General features: G+C 35.5%; 1 protein-coding gene across 4 annotated transcripts; it reads right to left on the reverse strand.

The window, feature by feature from the left end:
• Positions 1–5,428: 5,428 nt before the first annotated feature.
• On the reverse strand, positions 5,429–27,813 carry LOC138305924 (uncharacterized). 4 transcript variants are annotated; one of them, XM_069246217.1, is made up of 3 exons: positions 27,584–27,813; positions 21,108–21,407; positions 5,429–13,192 (listed from the first exon to the last, which is right to left on the reverse strand). In XM_069246217.1, exons 2-3 carry the CDS (start codon positions 21,274–21,276, stop codon positions 5,679–5,681), a joined length of 7,683 nt encoding a protein of 2,560 aa, XP_069102318.1. In that variant the 5' UTR covers positions 21,277–21,407; positions 27,584–27,813; the 3' UTR covers positions 5,429–5,678. The 4 variants fall into 4 exon arrangements, with proteins under 4 accessions (XP_069102318.1, XP_069102315.1, XP_069102319.1 ...); XM_069246214.1 differs by lacking the exon at positions 27,584–27,813 and adding an exon at positions 27,341–27,552; XM_069246218.1 differs by lacking the exon at positions 27,584–27,813 and adding an exon at positions 26,094–26,253.
• Positions 27,814–27,858: the final 45 nt, after the last annotated feature.

The following is a 27,858-nucleotide window of genomic DNA, read 5'->3' on the forward strand; positions in this document are numbered from 1 at the left end:
GTATGGGTATGTGTATGGTACAATTTTGCGGATGTGATTGATAAAAATTATTACAACACTTGGAAGCTATCGTATATGTTGATGTGTATGATAAGATACAATGTGTTTACATCCCTTTGAATTCATTGTATACAAAATGTATGTGGATGTGTATGATAAAATATTACAACATTTGGAATTCATTGTATATAAGTAGGTGTGTAATATAAAATGTTACAACACTTGGAATTCTTTGTTTATATGTATGTGTATGATAAGATATTACAAATCTTGGAATTCATTGTGTAAGGAGATGTGTATTATAAAATGTTACAACACTTGGAATCCATTGTATATATGGATGTGTATGATGCAATATTACAAATATTATAACACTTTGAATCCATGTATATGTGGATGTGTATGATAGAATATTATATATATTACAACACTTTGAATTCATTGTGTAAGTGGATGTGTATTACAAAATGTTACAACACTTGGAATCCATTGTATATGCGAATGTGTATGATAGAATATTACAAATATTACAACTCTTCGAATTCATTGTATATTTGGATGTGTATGATAGAATTTTCAAACCCTTGGAATTCATTGTATATATTGGTGTGTATGATTAGATATTACAACCCTTTGAATTCAGTGTATTTGTGAAAACGATATAATGAATCTTGATATTCGTTGTGGATGTGTATGATAGAATATTAAAGTCATTGTAATTTTGGTGTGTATGATCAGGAGATAAGCCGAGAACTGTACAACATGAGTGAGAGTACAGCTACGAAACACGTTAGGCGTGATCGAGGTACCCTTGCACTTAGAAAGTACAGTTTGAGTCTTATCTCTAACGTGAAACACAGCTCCTTCTGTTTTAATAAAACCCTACTATACAAAGTATTCATTACTTGTAAACCAGGTAGACAACATATACTTGATACAAATATATATACTTGAATAGCAACCATGTGCATTCATCCATATCATTCTATTCATCACATGTCATTGCAGTAACAGGTAAAACATGCACAGGTTTACCCACATGTGTGTGAGTGCAGTCAGCTATACTATGGTGAACATAAAATACCCCTTGTGCACCCTTCAGTAATGAATTATGTATTTTTAAAATAAATAAAAAATTAAATAAAATATTTTTAGATGATGAACATAACCTTGCTCTACCAGGATAGCGTCGTACAAGCTACTGCATCGCAATGAAACGGAATTACAAGTCTTATTTTTAAAAAATTGTCTTAAAATGCTAAAAGTTAAATAGTCAGTGAAAATTATTATTATAATTATGCTTACAGTTATGATAAACACATTGGGTTTTTTTTCAAAGTAAATTATTCTGCCAAAGTAACATTACTGAGTGAATTTGCGACACAAAGTTTGGTCCTATTCTTGCTGCACATATTCAATACCATTTACAATTCGATACAGAAATTTCTATATGTGTGTTGGTAAACTGGGGAACATGTGGGCGTTGATCAACCCCAACAAAGAGTTTGTGAATACGTAAATTATTTTCATTGGACAAATACACTCCAACTTTTTTTAACAGTCGTAGCTGGTAGGAACTTATATAATTCAACAATATATGTGGAGATTGTGCTAAATATCACACACTGTACGACATTGACCAAGCTGATGTAGATGGGGTGCGTCAGGGGAAGTACCATAGTGTACATCCAGCTCAAAAAGAATGTGACCATCGTAAAATAGTGCAGGATGCAAAAAGAAGACGTTAAATTATAGATATGGAATTAATGCATCTTGTTTCGAATTCTGAACACTATTGTCAATATTTGTCAACATTGTTCACGAATGGTACATGTATATGTTGTTCAAGATACATATTTGCTATAAAAGTGTTTTGGATCTCTTCTTAGGTTGTGTATGCCTTGACACTTTTAGCTGTATCCAGGAGTTACCTAACTGGTTTCTGAAATAAGTAACTGTCCGAAAATAATCGCACATACACGGCAAGCGGCTAAAAATGTAAATCGGCTACAGGTCACTTAGAGACCAGTTTTGGGTAAATCCTGTACATTACACGAAATATAATATTAAAAGAACAATATGATTTATGCAAATTGTGTTTTAAGATAAAAACAAGTCATTGTTGGCGTTCGTTTCTTTATTATTTCTCTTATAAGATTTAATATAAGCTCTTCAATTACACCAATACGAGAAATGAATTTCTTATATAAATAGTCCGTGGAAAAAAATTGCCTTTCCATGTCACTACCTACATTCTATTTAATGACTACCTTTTTAATCATCCTCGATATCATGGGAATACGATCACTTACGATCCATACACCTTGAACATAGAACATTGAAGGCTCTGTGTGCGACATCGGATGAAAAGGTTGTTTGTTCCTTTGGTGTACATTTAAATAATTGAATAAAGATTTAATGTCAGGCTTTGAATTTGAGCGTAGCTCTCTGTACTTTTTTTAATAATTCGCACAAGCCAGTGATTGGTCAGCGTTTTTTTTTTTTTTTTTTTTTTTTTTTTTTTTGAAAGGTACTAGTACTTTTCCGGACTATTTACGAGAGGTTCCTTTCTCGTATTGGTTCTTATGATGATGGACATTTGCTTATATCAGAATTGAGCGACGTTTAAAACATAAAACATTTAACACACACATCCTTTATACAATACATTTTTACTTACATTGTATAGTATCTATACGTCATTTACTCAGTAAACCACGCATTCACCATTTATTGTATCGTAATTTTCCGCGTATTGCCCGCGAATTATACGATTTGGGTTTTTTTTTCTAATTGGAAGTTACGCTTAATTCGAACTATCTATCGATGCGCAGACTATCTGTGAAAACAAAAAAAACATTGTTCAAATGCACGGTATACATACGTTGTAAGATACTTTTGTATTACAAATTTACAAAAACAAAAAAACAAAAACAGAAAAAAAAGCTTAGGTACCCTTTTACCATACAAAGGTATTTTGATGAGCTGATTTGTTAGTATTTGAAGCCGATTGTCATACATATATGATATTTCTAAATGAATAACATATGTATTTCATCGAGTGGTGCGGATACATTGGTATTTTTCGCGTGACAAAATATCAAAGTATCCATCGCACTCGATGGAAAACAACTTATTCATCAAGAAACGAGAAGTTTACTATTTATTACACTTTAACGTCGCTTCTTACTAATTTCACACATAAATTTCGAGGAAAAATAACAAGATAATGTAAAGGAAGACATTTATGTTCAAATAATCAAAAATGAAAAAAAAAAAAAATAGATGCAAGATGCAAGTAATATTATATTTTTGGTTTGATATTTTTTTAAAAATTACGTATTCCCACCAAAACTTTGATTTCACTGCAAACCAAGTGATATTTTCACTCGGGTGTGAAATACCACATATATTTTCACCATAAAACCTAAGACATTTCAAATTGTCTCTTTAAGATAAATGCTATTAGAACTGTAAATACTGCAGGTAACAGCGTATAACGCACGCGCAACCTGTAAGTGCGACTTATCTAGAACTTATATTGCAAAAATCTTCAGAAAAAAATCTTATTTTGCTTAAGTCCAGTCAGCATAATACACGTAAAATTAGTTTTTACATCTTTATACACAATTCACATATTCACTTACTTTGGTGAACATCAAAATACAGTAAAGCGCGTTTATTAGGAACATCCAGGGATTTCATACTTATAACATGCTGTATAGTTGCTTGTATATTCGCGGGCTTTTTATTTTCGTTAAATTCGCGGGTTCATTCAAAATCGCGAAAATACCTCACTAAATTTATAAAATAATCATGGTTTCACTATTATAATCAGTCATAAGAATGGGATATTCAAAGGTTACAAAGATCATTCACGAAAATAAACCCCCGCGACCTCCTGTAGCAGTAAATCGAAAAAGTTTACACCGCAAAAATTAACAACTACACAGCAGTAATTTCCATTCCATTGTCACAGCAGTAATTTCCATTCCATTGTTTATGTATAACAAACTTAGCATTAACGACACGATTTTGTTGTTCCTCAGAGGTTTGTTTAAACCGTGTTTGACAGTATTGACTTATAACCTCCATTAATATTTTACACATTTAATAATACTGTTCCTTTAAGAAGTGATCGTTATTTTGATTGCGTTACGATAGTATGAATGTAAAATGCAGTTGTAGTTGGCAACGGGCATATATATTCCAAAAATAAATATGTTCGTTGCCAACTGAATTCATAATACCGTATACGCAGTCAAAATGAAGATCAATCCTTATGTTTACATCCATATTTAGTTTTAGACAAAAGAAAATGTGGTATCTATGGCTGTCGTGGTCGCTAGGATACTGAGTATTCTGTATTTGCATATTACAGATGAGTTATCTGCCCTTGCGGGTAGGTATTAATAGTGAGGTCAAGTGTTTGCGAGCGTACCGTCGTACTTTTCGGAGACAACGACGTGAATTGCGCTCACAAAATAATGACGTAATAATCGATACCTACCCGCAAGGGAGCTAGCTCTATAATCTGCAAAGACGGAATACGCCAATATATATGAAGTCGGTGACTGACGAGGAAGGCGCAAGATGTATCGGGGTAAATGTATCACCGAATCGTGTACACTTACTACAATTCTTCTAATATGCTCACCTTTTACCTTACACTGTTCACATGGACTTATATTGTAGAAATTGCTACCATTGATACCAGTTTACTACCATTCACTAAGTAAATAACATGATTTTCAAATTGTGTATATCTTTATCAATTATGTCAATTAATCTTTGCTAAGGTTCATATGGTGTTCTACCGCCCAGGTAGAATTAAATAATGACCGAGAGTGTGGCAGGAGGTCATTATTTAAAATTCCAACAGGGCGGTAAATCATCATATGGACCTTAGCAGAAGTCTTTAAGTTTTATATATGTAGTAAGTTTCTTTGACAAATCATAAAAAATATTATTTGAATTGTGATGTGTATATTACAACAAAAGAGATGACCATAAAATGCCGTGATAATGAATGAACACAACGTGGGAGTAATGTAGTTCACAATATTGACTCGATCTATCTAACAAGAGGTCAAAAGGTCAATGGTAGATAAGACGTAAACAACAAATTGTTAAAGATTATACCTTATTTCATACACAATATGAGTATCCTGGACCATTCGGTTACTGTGAAGAAATCACTTAAATGATAAGTTTATGGAAGACGGACGGTGCACGACGATGGATGAACGATGCATGATTACAATAGGCCATCCTGACTCTTCGGGTCAGATGACTTTTTATCACTGATTTTTACATTGGTATTGTTCACACTACTGCATTGGATATATCACCTTATAATTGCCAGCAGAAAATATAATCCGAGAAAACGCCGACTATAAGGTAGTTGATAAAACATCTTTCAATGCGTTTTCACTGGTGTTTTATTGATGTTTCAGTGATGTTTAATTGGTGTTTCACTGGGTTTTCACCGATGTTTAATTTATGTGTTTCACTGCGTTTTCATTGATGTTTCAGTGATGTTTAATTGGTGTTTCACTGGGATTTCACCGATGTTTAATTTTTGTGTTTCACTGCGTTTTCATTGATGTTTCAGTGATGTTTAATTGGTGTTTCACTTGGTTTTTACCTTGGTTTTCACCTGGGTTTTCACCTGTGTTTCATTTGTGTTTCACTGGTGTTTTCACTGGTGTTTTCACTGGTGTTTTCACTGTTATTTCTACTGGATTTCCACTATGTTGTTGTTTTGAATGATATCGAACATGGAGAGAGAAACCTTGGCGGTTGCAGAACTTTTTCTGACAAATAGGGCACGAGAGAGGTTCTGAGTGTTTTATTTGATGACGCTTGAGTCTGGTTCTGCCGGGAAACTTTTGTCCACATACAGAACAGGAAAAAGGATATTTAACTGTCTCATGAACTTTGACCATGTGGTTTTGACGCTCGGTAATATTGGGGAAAACTTGGTCACATTTCCTACACTTAAAATAAGAGGTAACTCTTTTAGGTATGTATTTTACTTCAGGTGTCTCTGGTTGAATGATTTCAAAAGGCGAATTCCCGTCGTGTGGATGCACGGACGTCACATGACGGTGTTTCTCGGACATAGACTGGAACTGTAGATCACATCGTGTACACGCATATGGGTGTTGGGGATGCGTCACCGCTATGTGCGACTGTATCATTTCCATTGTGTGGTATGTCTGGTCGCACTCCCGACATTTATATAATGCCGACTTATGCTTCATACTCACGTGCCGTTTGAGAGTGTCATTACTAACAAACCTTCTATTACAGATTTCACATCCATATAATCTTTCGCGATGGTCATTCCCAAGATGTCTTTCTAACTCACTCTTCAGCAGATAACCTTTTCCACATATAAAGCATTTGAAGCGTTGTGTACAGTGCGTATCACTCGGTGTGTTAACGGTTGACCTCTCGGATAAATCACTTGTGATCCTGTCTCCCTCCATCGATTGTTCCGACGGATTGCTTTGAGGTAATGACGTTTTACTGGCACCATTGGTCGTTTCTTTTGTCGTGTCATCAGGGACTCTGCGATGAGGATCGCCCACTGTTTTGTCCAGCACGTTAACTGTTATGCCTTTGTGGACAATCATATGTCGCTTGAGTCCGCCTAACGAGTTTGTAACCTTCCCACACACTTTGCACGTGCAGTCTAAATTATCCCTGTAGTCAAACTCTCCGAAAGGTTTTACAGACTCACCATGTTCTTTAAGTTGAGTACACGTGTACTCAACATCACCAACTAAAGATTTATCGGTCATTTTTGTACAATCTGTGGTCGAGGCGGTTTGATCTTTGTCCTTCAGATCAGTTGATGTGTTCAATGCCGGAGTTAAATTTATGTTTCTAAAGTGCGCAGTTTCCATGTGATGTTTCAGATTACGCTCATGCGTATAGCGGTTATCACAAATGGAACAGCGGAACTTACGTTTGTCCTTGTGGATTTGCATGTGATCTGTTAGAAGACATTTTCGGCGGCATCCTTTTCCACATATGTAGCACACGTGTGGCCGTTTTATCTCGCACTCCTTTGTATGATCCAAGAAGTCTTTATGGTTTTCAAATTCCTCGGTACATCTCGCGCAACGATCTGCCACGTGCTGGTTGTGTGTTCTTTTGTGACTTAAGAATGTCTTGATATTGTTATACTGCTGGCCACATAAACTGCATTTGTATAAGAAGTCTTGGTTATGGGTCAATAAATGGTCTTGCAGATCGGAAGGTTGATCAAATTTCTTGTCACATAAATGACACACGAATGTCTTATTGTGTTTGTGGGTCCTGAAATGGCGACTAAGGCCTAACGGGGACAGGTAGCTTTTGTCACATATTTGACAGTTGTAAATCCTTTGCCCAAAGAGTTTCCTAGATTTAAAACCCGCCTTCGGTCTTGCGTCAGAAATCTGTGACTCTGTGTGTGATCTGCAGTGGTCTTGGATTTCATGAATACTATAAAATGTTTTATCACAAATATCGCACGTGTACCCGTTTTCATCTTCCTTAACTGTAGATATATGTCTTTGATCGTCTTTTTCACATTCCATCGTCTCTCCGCTGCTCTTTAAGTTTGTAAAGGATTTCTGGTTTGAATTTAAGTCATCGCAATTTATGGCGAGTTCACGTTGCTCTTCGTCTTTGCCCCTGATTTTCTTGATGTGCATTTTACAGTGTGACTTCAATTTAGCAGTGTCTGTATACTCCGCACTGCATACATCACAGCGGTAGGGAAGACGCTTTCCTGTATGTGATTTCTTGTGACGTACCAAACTACTCATGGTAGGGAACTCTTTTTGACAGAGTTCGCATGATTGTCTTAACTTGACGTTATGTGAATTCTTATGTGTCTTACATGTCCTTGCATCGTTGAACGTTTCACCACACATATCGCACCAGAACTTTTGTTTGTGCGTTTGCATGTGACGTAACATGTAGTTTGTCGAGGAAAAGTGGCGGGAACACATGCGACATTTGTATTTCATCAATCCGTTACCTACATGTTTTGGAACACTTGTCTGTTTAACAGGACTAGGTAATTTGGTCTCCGGTGACGAGAGGTGGTCTGAAGAGTTTGATGACTGGTAAACTACTTTACGAGTCGAAATATTATAATGAGGATGAGTCTTCATATGTGCTTGAAGCACATGGTCCGAAGTGAAAAACCGACCACAAACTAAGCACTGATGTGATGAGCGTCCGACTGATTTCGGAACTTTTGCGGGATCATGATCGAATGTGTCTCCTAATAAAGGCCTCTTTTTCGACTTTTTCGAATCACCAATGGCATGATTAAGCATATGAGCTTGAATACCGCGGATTGTTGCAAACTTTTGTCCACAGATAAGGCATTTGTTTAGGAAAGTAAGCGTAGTTTCTTCACGACAGTTCTTACAACTATCACGCAGTCTGAATGTGGACGGGTATTCCTGATTACAAATAAGACATTGGCATGTCTTGGTAAGTGTATCTGTCAGTTGTGACGACGGTTGTGCTCCAGATGTTGAAGATGGAGCTACAATGACGTCGGTTTCATGCAACATATGTCTCATATTTTTGGCTTTCCTAGAATGTTTACGATCGCTGTGAGTCGAATAGACATGGACACAAAGCTGAGATATTTCATCAAAAGAAACATTGCACAACCGACATCTGTACAACTGGAAAGACGGAAGATTGCTGGTGTCTAACTCGTTAGAATGATTATTTACGTGTATACGTATCCCTAGGAGTGTTTTAAAGGCTCGATCACAAGGAATGCACTCAAACGGATCATCTGTTGTATTTTGGTCACCGTTATCGTTCTTGGTGCGTGTCGATCTGTGTTTGGTTGTTGTATCTATAAAGACTCTTAAGTCCTCCAATTTATTTTTGTAATTTTGATCTTCATGTGCCACCCCCCTGTGTACATGAAGGTCATAGACGCTCGAAAAGACTTTCTGACAACTTCCGCATAGAAAGCGAGGGTTATTTGACTGATGTTCCATGATATAGTGTAAATTCATCCCATGGCTTGAACAAAACACACGCGAGCAGATTTTACACCTCAACGTTGACCTTGTATTATTCCGAGGAATATCTTCTTTCAAAATCTCCTTCGACTCACCAGAAGTGAGTGACGTTGTCAATTGTCCATTGTTACTATGTGCCGAGTTAGAATTAGAGTGTTTATTCAGAACATGGTTCTTGAGGTCGACTGCAGATGAAGCCATATCACCACATGTTTTACATTTATATGGCAGTGCATCTGAACTTTGACCTGTATTATCCGGGTCTTTCATAGATTGTTCGTCCTCGTCACTGTCCGAACTAAAGTATCCGTTATACATACGACCCGTGTTTTCTTCAAATGTAGCCTTGACCAGGGGTGTGGTTTTGAAGACGTTCGAAGGGATGTCACTGATGAGAACTGACCCAGAAAAGTTGTCCTCGAGTAACGGTAATCTGCGAAAGCTTATCCTCGGCGATGTGACATGAATACGACAGTGATCAACTAAAGCATCTGTCGAATTAAACACACGTTTGCAAATACGACACGTATGACCAGCGGTGCTCAGCGTGCCATCAACATTAACATTTTCACAGACTTCATTGTTATCGGGAATGGGACCAATTTCTTTATTCTGTTGCTCGCTGTCTGAGACGCGTATGACTGAATCACTTGTATTCGAATGAATCTTGCTGTGGTCAACGAGTTCTGAAGGAACATTAAACTTTAAGGGACATCTGGCACACTTGTACAGCATCAAACAAGTGACCGCGATATCTTCATCCTGGGTAGCGACTGACTCAACACTGTCCCATACCGTTTGTACATCTACTTGCGTCTCCTTTTCACTGGTATGCTGTTTTGTGTGACGACGTCTTTCCATTTCAGAATCAAATACTTTGTCACATATATCGCATTTCAAAATGTTAGGTTTTGGTATTACCGCGTCCGCTCGAACATTATTAGAAATCAAGATATCGAAAATTCCAGGGCGTTCTTCCTTTTGTTGCATGTGGGTAACCGCTGAAATGTGTTTTGAAATGTCTGCATTTGTTCCAAAACGTCGAGATGACCCAACTTTATTTGAGTGGTTTATGTCATTTCCAGGTGGATGTGACGATGTCATGGATCTAACATGAACTTTACTGCTTAGTTCTGGTGATGACGTGACGTCATTTGCCCCATTCTCACGTCCAGATTTATCTTTCACGTGTGCACTACAGTGGCTTTGGAAGGCCAGTAAGGAATTAAGAATCTTGCTACATACACCACACTTGTATGGCTTATTGTCGTCTGGGTGCTTGGAAATATGGTCATTCAAATGTTCAATATCCATAAATGTTTGCTCACACAAACCACATTTGTAAAGACCTGAATCGCGTTTACTCACGTTTCGGTACATCCAAACATCATCCATGACATTTTCACACTTATCTCTTGTCTCCCCATGCCGTTCAGGTACCTTCTCGCGATCGAGACTTTGTGGTAATTCCTCCCGATCGTGATGATGTGTTACGTTCTCCCGATCGTGACGTTGTGCAATGCTCTCCCGATCGTGACGTCTTGACAAATGCTCCTGACTGGTAGATTGAGAAACCTGTTCTGCAGTGACCCCTTCCCGGTTATGGGAGATCTTGATGTGGCGCTGAAGCTGTGAGTGAGTGACAAATTCCCTGTTGCACATACCACAGCTGAACATCACACTACCGGCTGGACCGTCGCTGTCTGCTTCTAATGCATTTTCCCATGCGTTCAAACGTTCATCGGACATAGTTACAGAAGCAAGTTTGGTGTCACTATCACACTCTTTTCCCGATCTCGATGTGGCTGATTGGGAACGTCGGTCATCACTATCATGATCACTGTAGGCTAATACATCACCTTCCATAATCTTGCCTCTGTCGTCACCGATACCACTATCTCTACTATCCACGACAGAGTTTCCTGGAGCTGACATCATAGACAAATCACTAGATTTTATATGTGTTTTTGTATGCATTTGTAGCAAGTCGAAACGGTGAAATTTATCACCACAAGCGATACACTGAAATGATTTCCCCTTCCAACATCTATTTCTATATTTGTGTCTGCGCAGTTGCATATTGGTCGCAAACTCCGTGCCACACCAGTTGCAGACGAAACCTGACGACGACCATGACTTATGTTTCTTCTGATGCGATAGCAGGTGATCTTCATCTCTGAATCTCGTGCAGCAAAGTAAACATTTGTAGGGAGCAGATGCAGAATGTGCGAGTAAGTGCACCTTGTAGTTTACCAAGGTCATGAACTCGTAGGAACATATTTGACACGTGTACAGATTGTCAATTTTGTGTTTCTCTTCTATGTGCTTATCATATTCGGCTGGTGACGAAAACGTTGCCTTGCAAACTGCACACGATTTTGCTGATTTGAAATGCGAAAGAAGATGAGTTGTATGCGCCCTTTTACCGGAGAAAGATTTGGGACACAACAAACAGTTATAATACGATTTCACTAGATGACGGCGGTTCATATGTCTGTCTAAGTTACACTTTCTGGTGAACAATATGCTGCACTTACAGCATTTAAAGGTCGGTCCTTTGTGTATAGTCCTATGACGCGTAAGTAAGATGGCATTGCCAAACTGTTCGTCACAAATCTCACACTCGTTATGTTTTCTGGGTACACAGAGATGTTTAGTGAATTGTTCCTTTCGCCCGAATAATTTATGACACTTTTCGCACTTTTCAACACTTTCAGAAGCTTTGTGCCTCTTCCTGTGCAGACGCCAATGGTGATAGCTAGAAAATCGCTTTCCACAGAATCGACACTCATAAAATACATCATCAGAATCCTCTGTGTCTATTTCACCGATTTCCTTGTCCATATCGTCTATCTCATCACCCGAATGTTCCACATTTATACAATCGCTATCAGTTTCACTAATGTCTGAACTGTCTTGAACGATAGGATCGGCACTGTTCAGACTTTTGTTGTCTCCTGATGTTTCAGGTATGACGAGTGTGCCGCTGGACGGTGTCAATGATGCAGGTTGATTTTTCGATGATGTTGAAACGGGCTGATACACTAATTCAGCGTGGTAGGTCTTGTTATGAGTATCTAACTTTAATTTATCACTGAAAGTAATTTTACAAAGTGCGCAGAAATGTCCCAGAGACTTGCCTGGGTGGATATTCGTAAAGTGAGAATAAAGATTGTCCGGATTAGAGAAAGTAAGGTCACACAGCTTACACTCGAGACGTTTGGCATGGATACTCTTTTTGTGTAGGTTTCGGGACCTTAAAGAAAGAAACCGTTTAGGGCACAAATCACACTGATAGTACCGGTCGGATGTATGGCCAGACTTCTGGTAGTGTTTCCGTAACCTTTTCTCGGAGAGAAATTCGGTACTGGGAGAACTGTCTGGTACGATTCCAGTATGTGTCTTTTTATGGAAGGCGAGATCTTCAGGCGAGACAAATTTGAGATGACAAACATCGCATCTATGTGACGGCTCCGGGAAGTGTTTCCTCACGTGTTCCTTAACGAGCGAGACGTCAGCGAGCTGCATACCACAAGGGTTACATGTAAAACTAGATTCTCCGTTATGGTAGTCATCATTATGTTGACATAACGTGCGAGTTGAACTGAACACTTTGTGGCATATGTTACATTCAATGTACATTAACTTATTATGCGTCTTCTTGTGTTCTTCATATGAAGTTTGATACTTCGCTTTACAGATGCCACACATTTTTATTTCCAACCCATGTGCCTCTTGCTTATGCATTCGGAACCGGTCTTTCCGCGCGAAGCCTTTCCCGCACAACTCACACGTATGCTCATCCTTACCAGCGTGCATATTTAAGTGGGAATGGAAATCGTTACTGTTCCTGAACGGCCGTATACAGAGAGGGCACTTGAATGGTTTGGGGCCAGTGTGTACCCGCGTGAAATGGTTATAAGGCTCACTGCACACATCACAACGTGATATCTCATCATCAGTATGTGAAGTAAGGTGAATGGATATTTCTTCTTCGTACTGAAAGCGTTTCCCACATACACAACACATCAGAAAGTCGCTCTCTTGGAGAAATCCCGCATGTGTCTTCAGATGTGTCCAGAACTCAACGGGATGGTCGAAGGACTTTCGGCACACATGACATGGGTAACGACTGGGCCCTGAAACCAAACGAAACAGTAAATTAAGACATTGCAATATACACTGAACAGAGAGAAAATTAGAAACAAATGGAATTTTATTATTGATTTAATTCACAAGGAAATTAAGCATAATATTTTTCTGCAAGAAAACTTCTACAAGTTTGCATGGATCTATATGTACAATACTGTGGTATTGGTCTATAAAAACGGCTGTATACCTTATGATTTTGATTTGGACATGTAACAATATATAACATGTTGTATTATTACATATGGCTAAATGGAAAAAAATTAAAGCGAGCTAATTTGACCCCAACCAAAAAGTTTTATTTTTGTTTATATCATTAAATTAAGGTTTTCTGACCTCAGGATCATGAAACAATCTTCAGTCAAAAACTGTCTTAGAATCAACCAATCAAAGAAGACGTTACAACAAGTTTCTGTTTGGCTCAGTCTAAATATAAGTCTAAGATTGTTTCATTATCCTGGAGCCTGGTTAACTTAACGCTCCCCATTTATTAGAGATACATTACTTAATATCGAAATAGTAAAATGATAACTTATTTAACATACACATGCTTTATTAAAGATGCTCCATCGCCGACAGAGCATAAATATTTGTAATTTCGATAATAATTGATGTTTACATGTTTCGTGTATATTAATATCTAATTAACACAAAGACACATATAAAATGATTTGTTTTGCTTTTGGTGTCATTATCAGTGCAATCAGTGTCTCATTCTATATAGGCCATATTACAATCGATGTTTTCGGAATACAGGTCATATATTTAAACAGTTTTATTATGCAGTAAAAAAGAAACTCAAACTTTTCATTGATGTTAATTGTATCAAGTAAGAAGCTTTTGTTATTAAAGAAAAATGCTAATTTGTCTGATCCTGTTACAATAGATAAAGATTACCATTCGTAGGTGATGTGGTAACTTAAAGAAAATATGTTTTGAATTAAAGAAAAGAAAAAAACCGTTTGATGGTGAGGAAAGTTTTCCATTTCCTTCAGTTAAAACGCATAGCAAAACATATTACTGTGAGGATTATGTCAGGGGTCAGGATTTGAACTATGTTTTTTCCCCCTAAATCTTTATTTGTGTACTTGAACAATTTATTGGTTGCATTTTTTCTCACAAGTTTTTTTGTATAAATCTATCGCATTAGGGATAATTAGTGACCTTCATTTTGCCATTAGATTTTTTCCAATCTGTGAATTTATTTTAACATTCCTGATGCATCCTAATAAAGAAACCATAAACGTAACCGAAATTAGTTTATCTTTAGATTAGTGAAAATTAGTCTAAAGTACAGACCTTAGCGGAAACTGGTTTTAGTTTTTGCAAAAAAAAAATATTGGCCAACCAGAAAGCCAGATTTGGTATGAAAACCAAGAAAAATTAATTATTATATATTACAGTAGACATAATTCAAAATAATTAAACAATGCATTTATGCAATGATATTTTAAAGCATCGAATGGTGGCTGCATTTTTTTCTTACAAGTTTTTGTATATATCTATCGCATTAGGGATAATTAGTGACCTACATTTTGCCATTAGATTTTTTCCAATCTGTGAATTTATTTTAACATTCCTGATGCATCCTAATAAAGTAACCATAAACGTAACCGAAATTAGTTTATCTTTAGATTGGCGTTAGTCAAAAGTACAGAACTTAACGGAAAACTGTTTTTAGTTTTTAAAATGCAAACGAGGTTGATAATTGTGTAGCGCCCTTAAAATGATCAGCTTACCGTTAATGTAACACTGTCATGATCTTCTGAACAACTTGCAGTAAATAAAATAAATGTTAGTTTCATTCATTTTACCGACGTCGTCCTAACTACTGCGAGCTGACTTTCCCTACTCCAGATGGCAAAACTTCATTGTTTAACATTCTGCATATGCTTGATGTCATAACTTTAGCCCATTGATATATACTTTCGTATGATATTATTGTTTTTAAATTTAAAACTTTAATTTTTGTTTCGGAAATGTTTTTAATGTAGTGGACATATAAATTATTAATTTGTTCCTCCATTTTATTCTACATTTAGCTCGTTGACCTTGATTCCATGTCCTAATGTGGCAAACTAACATCAATCCCTCTGTGTTACAAAGATCGAACCTATCATTAATATATACTAGACAGCCAGAATGCCTTCATTTTCACTTGTGGAAGTCTGTCATTGATATTTTCCCCAGTCATTTTAAATCACCTTTTACATCCAAGTAACGGATATAAACCCCGTATCCATTAGAGTGGTGCATTATTATTGAGCGTTCATGCGAAGGGACGAATGCCGTAATAGGAAAATACAATAGGCTATTGGTTGGTTATTTTCTTTGGTCAAATTATTTTGTGATTTTAAATGGACGATTTAGTCAGGTCAGGAAGTGCATTGAAATCTCGATTTACTGAATATTGGTGTATTTTTTTATCACTGTGATGTGTTCACTAACGTGATACGTGTAAACGATGTAAAAACTAGATAGTTCTCCGCAATTACACATTGGTGGGGCTACATTGTAGGCCGAACCGGAATCTGCGCTAGTGTAGTAAAGTACCGTTTGTCTATAACTACTCCAATCACTCTTGCAGTCGTATATTCTACCTTATTTAAATGTTTGATAATGTGTGTAAGTTACCTTTTATTTACAAAATACATGTAGATCATTAGCAATTCACAGATGATATTTGTTGTATTTGCGAACCCTACGGTAGTACCGCTCGGTTATCAGTATAGCGTTCGTATCCAAACTACTTTATCAAGATTATGAACAGTAACGTGGAATAAGTCAATATAAGGAATGTAATAACAATAATTTTATATAATAGTTTGTTTTGTGGTTATGTGAACATATTTGCTTTATCAAATTGTTCCTTAAAGAAAATATGAGAACATAAATTTTAGCGGTTCTATTTTATTTTATGCGATATGGTTTTCATGACATATATATAAATATATATAATTCAAACATTCCTCAATATTTTGCGGATTCAATTTTAGCGATCTTAGTAATGGCCCGTGAAATCGGGAAATCGCCGCGAAGATAAGAGGGTATGCAGTATATTGTTTCCAAAATTATGAATATATTATATTACAGTTAAATGTGCCGTAGTTTCCACACTCACAAATCAAGCTTTTATTATATGTTATTCACCACCAAAAGTTACCTACAATTCTATTATGGCGCTTTCCAGAGGAAACTGTTCTCCTATAGTGTTGTCTGGCGAGGTATAGTCCCCGAGTCGAAGTCGAGGGGTCAATACCTCGCTAGACAACACGATAGGAGACCTGTTCCCGAGGGAAAGCGCCATAACAGATTTAGTACGTCACATGACATTCATTATGACGTCATATATTTAGTCGCGTGCTCATTCCCGGGGGACTATACTTTATACAGGTATAGTCTCCCGTAGTCAAGAAGGACAGAGAAAAATAGGCCATGGCTGTTATCCAATCGCATTCCTAGTAATTATCTTGTGATTTACTAAATTTCGAGATTTCGAGTTTTAATTTTACATTTCCAATTATAATCTCAAAACGGATTTTGGCAGTACTACAAAAATTCAGTGTATTTACTTCTATAGTGCGGTAAAATAAGTACATACGGTAATACCATGATGCAATGTAGTGGTCTAAATATTCATTTCACACTTCCAGTGTTTAGAGTAATGGGAAAGTGACTTCTGTGGTATGTTTTCATCTAAACATGCATGATAACTTTTACAGTGCATAAATTATGCGTTATAACTAATGTTTATAAGGCATCATGCATGTTTGTCTGTCCATTTGAATGATTTTCATAGCTTAATTCATCAAACTTAATGATTTTCAATAGATTACCGAAGAAAGAATAACACATCAAAATTTTCACCCATTTATATCATATATAGCAATGATTTAATGACAGTAAAGTCAGATTGGGGTATAACAGGGTCATTTTATATATTATATATAGCACGTGATATGAGTCAATAACTGATAACATCGGCGGGTGTTTACGGTAACAGTTCGAGCCCTGACACGACCGATACGTGGAAATGTGAAGATTAGTCGGTCGGAGTGGTCTATCGCATCGTACAGTACAATATCTCACTATCTCTCGTGTAAATACATGTGACTACGTTTAGACGATGAACAATAGGAAACTACTACTTGAACTTGACATTCTATCTTACATCTCGTGACTTACAATGACTACTAGTTAACAGATGGGTTATGGTATGATAAAATAACAATGTCTAAGTGCTGTCTGAGTGCGTTGTATTATATATCATGGGAAACATTTATCCACGACCGATATGGTATCTCTGATAATTAAAGACATGGGTTTTATGTTAGATTTATATTACACCTGTACTGTAAACCAGCTTTAATATACGGCAATTTAATTTCGCAATTTTCATTCCGAAACAAATTCACGAAGATCATCATTAGCGGATTTCAATATTGATTAAAAATTATGGCAAGCCAATTTAACATTTATTGAAAGAGCAAGGTCTATTCCGTATTTAATCGAATTATATAAGATATCTTATATGTATATATGATATCTTATACATACATGTATACATTGTATATATATCTTATATAGCATATAAAATACCATGTTAATATATAACATATAAAAAAACCATGTAAAATAATATACTGTGACGTAAGTGCATGCACAATGAGTACTTCATTCCATATAGAACATAGTGCCAACGATTTATTTCAGGATGCTATTAATTATTTTTTATATTTTTATCTTGAAATTAAATTAGAATCTCAAACTTTTCAATTGAGATAATGGTGTAAAGTAAGTAGCTTTTATAACTGAAGAAAATTCTTATTTGTTTGCTTTTGTTGTTTTGTTGAAGAATCTTTAACATATAGATGTAAGAAAATGAAAATGATTGTATCAGACTTCAAACATAAAGCCAGGAACTTTATTCACCCTTACAGACACACTCTAGCAGAAATTGAACTTTTTGGATTTGCAATTCAGTACTAATACAGAATTGTTCTATAGTGTATATACATGTACATGTATATCAGATGGTTTTGAACGGTTGCGTTTTGTAGTTTTGTAAAGCTGAGTAAAGCAGCACTGTTATTTATTGTTTTCATTTAATTTCAGAATATTTTTATTGTCAGTTGTTAACTACAATGAAAATTAGGAAACCTGCACTTTCCATTTAATATAAACAGTATCGTTGGGGGCCTCAAGTTCAGGAGGGAGGGCCCAAAGTTCATGAATTTCCGGTCATGCGCAATGTTGTATTAATGCGTCACAACTGACGTCATTCAATAGCGACACTGGATAATATTTTAGAACACATGATTGCAGTAAGAATTCGTTTTAATATATGTAAAAATGGGTGTTATCATACAGAGAACGTGGTTAAACACACTTTTACATCAACCAGATCTAGATAAGTCTATTTTTAGATCATACTTAGCTAGATGCAAAAACTGCGCTAACGTAGCTCATGCATCAAGGCATTTACATCAAAACGATCTGTTGACAACCTATGTCAAGGACGCTTGTTGATTTAACAGTTGCCTCAGGCTCATGTTATCATAAAATGACTTTGAGTTTCCCATAATCTCACGTGATTTGACTAAAAGCAATGATCGACCAGCAAGTGTGTTTTCATATATGATTATGTTCAAAGATATCTCAAGTGGCAATCATATTTAATGCAATAAAGACTCTAAATATAATGTGATTTAAGTAAATTATGCTGATATTATTTAGTTACTAAAAATTATCATATCGTTTCTTCTAAATCAATCTATTTTAAGCATTGTGTTGATTCAGCTTAATGACGTCATCATCCGGGTACACGAATTTGGGGCCCTGTCAAGGCCGCTATTTTGTTTCTTACTAAACATTACGTCTGCTTTCAGAAGAAAACAATATACATTTGTTGACTGAGTTTGAGGTTAATATGTGTTATGTTGAACTAGAGGACTAAACTGTTACCTGAGCAGTCAACATTCAACGGGCTCATACTCTGAAATATTGGACTCGATTTACTATAGAATAGTATAGGGTAACAAAGACCGATGTCAATCAACATTTTACAAAATTTTAAAAGAACAAGGAACACAGCTGACAGCTGTTTTACAATGTGTTTTTTTTTGCGTTTCTGAAGTATTCATTCATCAAAACTGTCTTTTATTGTTAAATTCACATACCCCGGGGCCCCCGTTGGTACATAGAAAAAACTCTAATATACATAAATATAGATAAACAATTCAGCATCGATCACTATTGTATCAAATTATAATAAGATCCAACTAACATCAAGTTAGACATTAATCCATTAGTTTATATCTTGAAAAAATGTCTCCTATAGCTGGTTGATATCGTAACATAAAGATTAAAATGGGATTGCCATGCAGTAACTTTTCTTTCAAAAGGGGACAAACATATTATTATGTTCACAAATGACAAGTTTGAAGGATTACTAGTAAATTACTGTTGTTATTTATCCTAGTATAAATTTCTCTACATTCTAGGATATTTTCATCCGTTCCTTCAGAGTCATTTTGTATTGTGTATTCAACTTGGGTTCAGTTAATAAGTGACGTTGTATATTGTCGTTCGTATTTGATTACTGTGGCTTTTCACTGCGGACGATATTGGGGCTCTGGATCATAAAACAGTATGAATTACAAAATTATTTTCAATTTAAACTTAGCCAATCAAAGATTATGTTACAAAACGTTACGTAATTTATGATTGGCTAAGATCTATCTTAAGTCTAAAATTATTTCATGATCCTAGAGCCTAGCATTTAATATAATTTTAGGCAAAGCCTATCTGAGAGCGCAGCAGTTAATCCATTCTTTCGTTTATTAACTGTGTTACTAAATAAAAATATGCCTGGTAAATGAAGGATTTCCAACGGCGAAAGAGTTATCTCCCCTGACCCATCAGTCTTATCGATATTGACATGTGTTTTGTTTTTATTGCTTATTGTGTGCGTTGACTAACTGTACTGCTAGAAACCATATATAGAATTATTAATCATTAATCATAGCTTTGCTGAAATACTGGCATTGAGTTTATCACAAGAAAAACAATATTGAAGAAAGGGTACTTCTACTTTCACTTTCTGCAAAATTACGTGACTGCGGCTACAAAATATATCTTAACGTCATTCTCCGTTGCCAGGCGGAAAATTCCGAAGCAACTGCTCACATAAAACGGCTTTTAAGTAAAGATTCAGGACAGTATGTAATTGTTAGATTCAGGTAAGAATAAATTGGAAGGTTAATTTTTCAATCATGTATTCATTTTGAATTTTCCAAGTATAACTTGTTTATAATCACGCGAGAGTGTGATTTTGTAATCACGCGAGAATGTGACTTTGGATACTGTCTTGCGCGATGCTGGATCTTGTGTTGACTTCCTGTTTCCGGTTTTTGAGAAAGTTTTCCAACTCTACATGCATATATTGGATGATTTACAGAGAATAACGTTACCGAGACACCTCTATCACAAGAGTCCGCTGCGCTCTCTATGACTAGATGAGATGACATATGCGTATCATATATATGCAGATTTTTCACTGAAGTTTGTTCTCGTTATAACAAAATTATCCTCCCGTTATAACAAGAATGAAATATTTTTTCCTCAATTTTCATTATAAAGCCATGTAACTGTGACATGATATCCTAATTATACGGATCTGTATTTTAATCCCATTGATGTGACATCTTTACTTATTTTCTGAAGTTTACCTGGTGTGTTATATATACACACTAAATGTATATAGTAAATGGAATTATTAATTTTCTAAGTATGAATACATTAACGTTATAAGAACACAAGTCAACAGAATTTGGAGAACACTACATTTGTATATAATTTTTGCTATTATTTTGATGTTGAATAAAGTCTCACATGATCACTTACTTTTATTTTGAAAACTTTGAATATGTGGTGTGACGTCTGTTACATCTGATAACAGGTTGTCGTCGATTATATCATTTTCATCTGCTGACTCATCACTGAGATCGTCACGTGACTCAACATCTGACCAATTGGGACTGTTTGGTCTCGCTTCCTCTTGTGACTCCTCCATGACGTATACTATATCCGGTCTATTACAAAGTGATGGTTGCTATGTCAACACATATTAATCTTGTTGTATGTCTATATATAGGTACGATGATCATGAAACACTCGGAGATAGTTGTGATCCTTGGAGTGTACCTGAAACATTAAACTTAAAATAAAGAAAGACATAAACAAAAATACGGTTTTTTTGTTGTTTTTGTTTTCTCTTTCTTTCTTTTTTCTTTTTTTTTTAAATTGTTATAAATGACTGACAAAGAAATCGGAGTGAATTTAATGAATTATTACAAATTAAATAAACACCCTTTCCATTTTATCAATAATTACATATATACAATGGTCTTGGCTCAAAGAAGTAATGTCAACGAGTGTATCCCTGACAACACTAGTATTTATCTGTATTGCAGACAACACTTGATCCTTACAATATCAAGAAGTAAATATTTGTGGACAAAATATTGTCAAATTTGTATTCCGTGTTCTTGATATATTGAATTGAACCTTTTAATTTAAAGACTGCACACCGATGCATACTTTGTTTTTTACACATTCCACTGGTTAACCGGTGTGATATTAAGAAATTTGATATCGGTGTTGTTTGGGGCTACACCAGTTGACTGGCGAATTGGAACGGTAATTGGTGAGAAGTCTGTGTAATTTTAAAGGATCTGTATCTGCCTGAGATCTCGGACCGACCCGTTATAGTTTTTATACCCCGTTACGGTTACACAACGACGGACACGGAGGTATTGAATGGGCCAGCGCGATACATAAACACTCCTGCTCCTTACTTGTGTGTTGGGTAGACTTGTGTCTTTCAATAAACTACACAATGTACAACACGTACATACAATGTTTTGGTGATATTTCAATCAAATATGCTTCACATGGTGCGTTATAACCTGTTTGTGTGTGCATTGGAAATAAACAGGACTAGGTGGTTAAATAGTTAAAGATGCTCCACCGCTGACAAATGGTGTTTTTTTCACTATTAAAAACAGGGGCAGACGATTTAGTATTTTTCTTCAGTTACAAAAGTTACTTACTTTACACCATTAGCACCATTGAAAGGTTTGAGCTTCTAATTTTACTTTAAGTTTAAAATATGAAAAATAATTAATTGCATCCCGAAAAAAATCTGTGGCACTATATCTTATATGGAATGAAGTAATGATTGTGCATGCACCAAAGGCGAAATAAATTATTTCATGTTATTTTTTGTGTTAATTAGGCATACATATACATGATTCAAACCCAATTATTGTTCAAATGATGAATATCATTTATGCTCTGTTGGCGGTGGAGCATCTTTAATATATATTATATAACTAAAAAAAATAAAATGCAAATAGAAAATGTTTTAATTCGACACAACATGTCGTTAGAGTGTACACGTCAGTCGATATCAGCACTGGTTTGTAGACATCCTCGATCACCCACAACAGAGCGTAATGGAGTTCATATACTGGGTTTCCGAGGGTGATTTGTAATGTAAACAAGCTCTTTAGTCACCCACTCAATGTGTCATGGGGTTGTATTTTTTCGCCTAGATGAAATCATACGCATAGTGCGCATTGTCAATGCCTTATAGCATATGTGTATGTAAGCAAAATAAGAATTTATACTGTATAAAAGACGTATATGTATACTGATAGAAGTACGGGTTTATACTGTAAATAAGAGGTACACTGATAGAAGTACGGGTTTATACTGTAAATAAAACGTCAATGATAGAAGTACGAGTTTATACTGTAAATAATACGTACACTGATAGAAGTACGGGTTTATACTGTAAATAAGACGTACGTCGATAGAAGTACGGGTTTATACTGTAAATAAGCGTACGGTAATAGAAGTACGGGACTGTACGACGTACGGTAATAGAAGTACGGGTTTATACTGTAAATAAGACGTACGGTAATAGAAGTAGTAGGGTTTATACTGTAAATAAGACGTACGTTGATAGAAGTACGGGTTTATACTGTAAATAAGACGTACACTGATAGAAGTACGGGTTTATACTGTAAATAAGACGTACGTTGATAGAAGTACGGGTTTATACTGTAAATAAGACGTACACTGATAGAAGTACGGGTTTATACTGTAAATAAGACGTACACTGATAGAAGTACGGGTTTATACTGTAAATAATGACGTACGGTAATAGAAGTACGGGTTTATACTGTAAATAAGACATACGTACGGTAACAGAAGTACGGGTTTATACTGTAAAGATGACGTACGGTAATAGAAGTACGGGTTTATACTGTAAAGAAGACGTACGGTAATAGAAGTACGGGTTTATAACTGTAAATAAGACGTACGGTAATAGAAGTACGGGTTTATACTGTAAATAAGACGTACACTGATAGAAGTACGGGTTTATACTGTAAATAAGACGTACACTGATAGAAGTACGGGTTTATACTGTAAATAAGACGTACACTGATAGAAGTACGGGTTTATACTGTAAATAAGACATTACACTGATAGAAGTACGGGTTTATACTGTAAATAAGACGTACGGTAATAGAAGTACGGGTTTATACTGTAAATAAGACGTACGGTAATAGAAGTACGGGTTTATACTGTAAATAAGACGTACGCTGATAGAAGTACGGGTTTATACTGTAAATAAGACGTACACTGATAGAAGTACGGGTTTATACTGTAAATAAGACGTACACTGATAGAAGTACGGGTTTATACTGTAAATAAGACGTACACTGATAGAAGTACGGGTTTATACTGTAAATAAGACGTACACTGATAGAAGTACGGGTTTATACTGTAAATAAGACGTACACTGATAGAAGTACGGGTTTATACTGTAAATAAGACGTACGGTAATAGAAGTACGGGTTTATACTGTAAATAAGACGTACGATGATAGAAGTACGGATTTATACTGTAAATAAGACGTAAACTGATAGAAGTACGGGTTTATACTGTAAATAAGACGTACGGTAATAGAAGTACGGGTTTATACTGTAAATAAGACGTACGGTAATAGAAGTACGGGTTTATACTGTAAATAAGACGTTAGAAGTACTGTAAAAATACAGAAGTACGGGTTTATACTGTAAATAAGACGTAAATAAACTGATAGAAGTACGGGTTTATACAGTAAATAACGGGTTTTATACGTACACTGATAGAAGTACGGGTTTATACTGTAAATAAGACGTACACTGATAGAAGTACGGGTTTATACTGTAAATAAGACGTACACTGATAGAAGTACGGGTTTATACTGTAAATAAGACGTACACTGATAGAAGTACGGGTTTATACTGTAAATAAGACGTACACTGATAGAAGTACGGGTTTATACTGTAAATAAGACGTACACTGATAGAAGTACGGGTTTATACTGTAAATAAGACGTACACTGATAGAAGTACGGGTTTATACTGTAAATAAGACGTACACTGATAGAAGTATGAAGGTTTAAGACGTACACTGATAGAAGTACGGGGGGTACTGTAAATAGAAGACGGGTTTATACTGTAAATAAGACGTACACTGATAGAAGTACGGGTTTATACTGTAAATAAGACGTACACTGATAGAAGTACGGGTTTATACTGTAAATAAGACGTACACTGATAGAAGTACGGGTTTATACTGTAAATAAGACGTACACTGATAGAAGTACGGGTTTATACACTGATAGAAGTACGGGTTTATACTGTAAATAAGACGTACGGTAATAGAAGTACGGGTTTATACTGTAAATAAGACGTACGATGATAGAAGTACGGGTTTATACTGTAAATAAGACGTACACTGATAGAAGTACGGGTTTATACTGTAAATAAGACGTACACTGATAGAAGTACGGGTTTATACTGTAAATAAGACGTACACTGATAGAAGTACGGGTTTATACTGTAAATAAGACGTACACTGATAGAAGTACGGGTTTATACTGTAAATAAGACGTACACTGATAGAAGTACGGGTTTATACTGTAAATAAGACGTACGGTGATAGAAGTACGGGTTTATACTGTAAATAAGACGTACACTGATAGAAGTACGGGTTTATACTGTAAATAAGACGTACGGTACGGGTTTATACTGTAAATAAGACGTCGTACACTGATAGAAGTACGGGTTTATACTGTAAATAAGACGTACACTGATAGAAGTACGGGTTTATACTGTAAATAAGACGTACACTGATAGAAGTACGGGTTTATACTGTAAATAAGACGTACACTGATAGAAGTACGGGTTTATACTGTAAATAAGACGTACACTGATAGAAGTACGGGTTTATACTGTAAATAAGACGTACGTTGATAGAAGTACGGGTTTATACTGTAAATAAGACGTACACTGATAGAAGTACGGGTTTATACTGTAAATAAGACGTACACTGATAGAAGTACGGGTTTATACTGTAAATAAGATGATTGAATGCTGAATCAGATCTGGGAGTTTTAAAACATTAATGTGCCATTCATAACATAACTCGAGATATCATGAAATATCTGCGGAAACATTTGACTTTTATGTATGAAATATCTTCATTTAATACTAACAATACTAAAACATCAGAATGAAAACTTGTGTTAAGATGCGCAATTGAATTGTTCAAGTTAAATACTGCACTTGACATCCACGACAAGTCATACTGGAATTTTAAATAGCTGCCTAAGGTGTAAAATTAAAGTTCGGTCTAAGTCTATTTAGGATTTTTCCTTTTGACACCACTTCGCCTAGTGTCTAATTGAAGTAAAAAATATACACCATACACGTGTATACATAACTAGTGTCTATGCTCCAATACCGTATACGTAGTAAGTCGCTTTAATACCTTCCTGGTGCGCTGTCCTGCCGGCCTATACGTCACTGGCTGATCTCAATGAAAGGAAATCCCCATCACAAATTGTACACAGTTTGATATTGACTGATAAATCTTACACAGGTTTTACAACCAAGTACGAAAAGGAAAGCTCCCAAGTGTTTGTATAGATCATTACACAAGTTTAACAAGTCGAGAAATATTAAGTGATATATACACTAACATAATATGCACGTCTATACCTTGGGATTTGTGGGGGGGTTTCCCGTTATCGATTGGAAAGGAAAGATCTCAAGTAACACAAGTACATATGATGGGGAGAAATATTAAATGTTTATATATAGTCTATATAGACATAATTATAATAAATAATATTTAATTTATAAATAATTAATATACATGTATAATATGTTCATTCATACATGTCTTGGGATTTTAGGGGGGTTTCCCCTAGCTCTCCGATCGTGATATTTAAATCTATAAGTCGATATATGTATATAAACGATTTAACAAGCCTAATAATCATATTTCTTAATAATTTCGGTATCAATAAAATTTACATAAGATATGTAAATGAACTTTTACCATTATACAATATATTTTACCGTTCATATTAAGTTGTGTAAGTTTGATTTCATATTTTATATTATATATTGTTCATTTAGACTCAAAATGGTTTTTTTTTTGTCTATCCAACCCCATACTATCTGTAAATTTCAAATCATTCGTGCATTTGCTATTTAGATACATGTATGTTCTATCATTTATTATGTCATTGTATCTTCTCTGCATTTCATTCTCTACTAGGCCCATTTGTTGTTGGGGGTTTTTAATTTCATTATTGATGACATGAATATACTGATCGTCAACTTTTTTTTTCAATTTTCTATACCATTAATCAAATATCAATATTAGTTATTAATATAAGCTATATTTAGCAAGTTTTTATTATCACAAAATCGTTTTTAATGTACTCGTTTTTAGATTGTTTACCTGTATTTTAGTTTCGTTGCTTGTTATTAACTTGCTAAATACCTCAGAGCTTAAGTAATATACACATCTATATCTACAACTTTTGGTCTAGACTCCGACATGATTCAGAGACATTTTTTTTAATGTTCAAATCTTAGCAATTTGTTTATTCTAGAAACTGATTGTAAAGTCTAACCTTCGAGAGAATCTTACATACATTTATATTACTGTCAAGTTCAGTCTACAGAAACGTAATACAATAAATTCTGACCATGATATCTCCTTACCCATGTAGACACACTATAGTGTTAGCTTCTGTTGTAGTGGAAACGATATGACCTCCCGACTGCCTATTCCGTTAAGTACTATGGGACTATACACAAAGCTAAATAAAATGTTATCCACGACTCTTAAGCTTGTCGATGTACAATGTAGATATACCCTACGTTTTTATCATATACATAGACATGTACGTACATATGTGCCTATCCTTAGCAGTGATAACAAGACCGTACGTGTTGATGTCATACCTGCTTTAGAACATTCGACTCCACGTGGTCCACTGGAGATATTGTTGTTTATACGTGTGTCGGTTACTGTCGGCTATCCCCACTACACACACATCGTATTAACTCACATAAGATCCACCAAGGGAAATGTCTCGACTTGTAACTTCGTCGTCCCGTGTTAAACAAACACTTGTGTATGTGTTGGGGTATACACCGTAAATGTGTAGACACAGTTAAAGTCACACGGTCGGACACAGCGGGATAGGCCCAAGCCTACACATATACTGTCTTCAGAT

The sequence above is a fragment of the Argopecten irradians genome, chromosome 13 (assembly GCF_041381155.1).
Source record: "Argopecten irradians isolate NY chromosome 13, Ai_NY, whole genome shotgun sequence".
Lineage (NCBI taxonomy): Eukaryota > Metazoa > Mollusca > Bivalvia > Pectinida > Pectinidae > Argopecten > Argopecten irradians.

Bases quoted from the DNA above. Each gene is read 5' to 3' on its own strand.
- LOC138305924 (XM_069246217.1), bottom strand. From the start codon at position 21,276: ATGGAGGAGTCACAAGAGGAAGCGAGACCAAACAGTCCCAATTGGTCA. The intron at 13,193-21,107 runs GTAAGTGATCAT...GTTTGGTTTCAG, and splicing joins TCAAAGTTTTCAAAATAAAA to GGCCCAGTCGTTACCCATGT.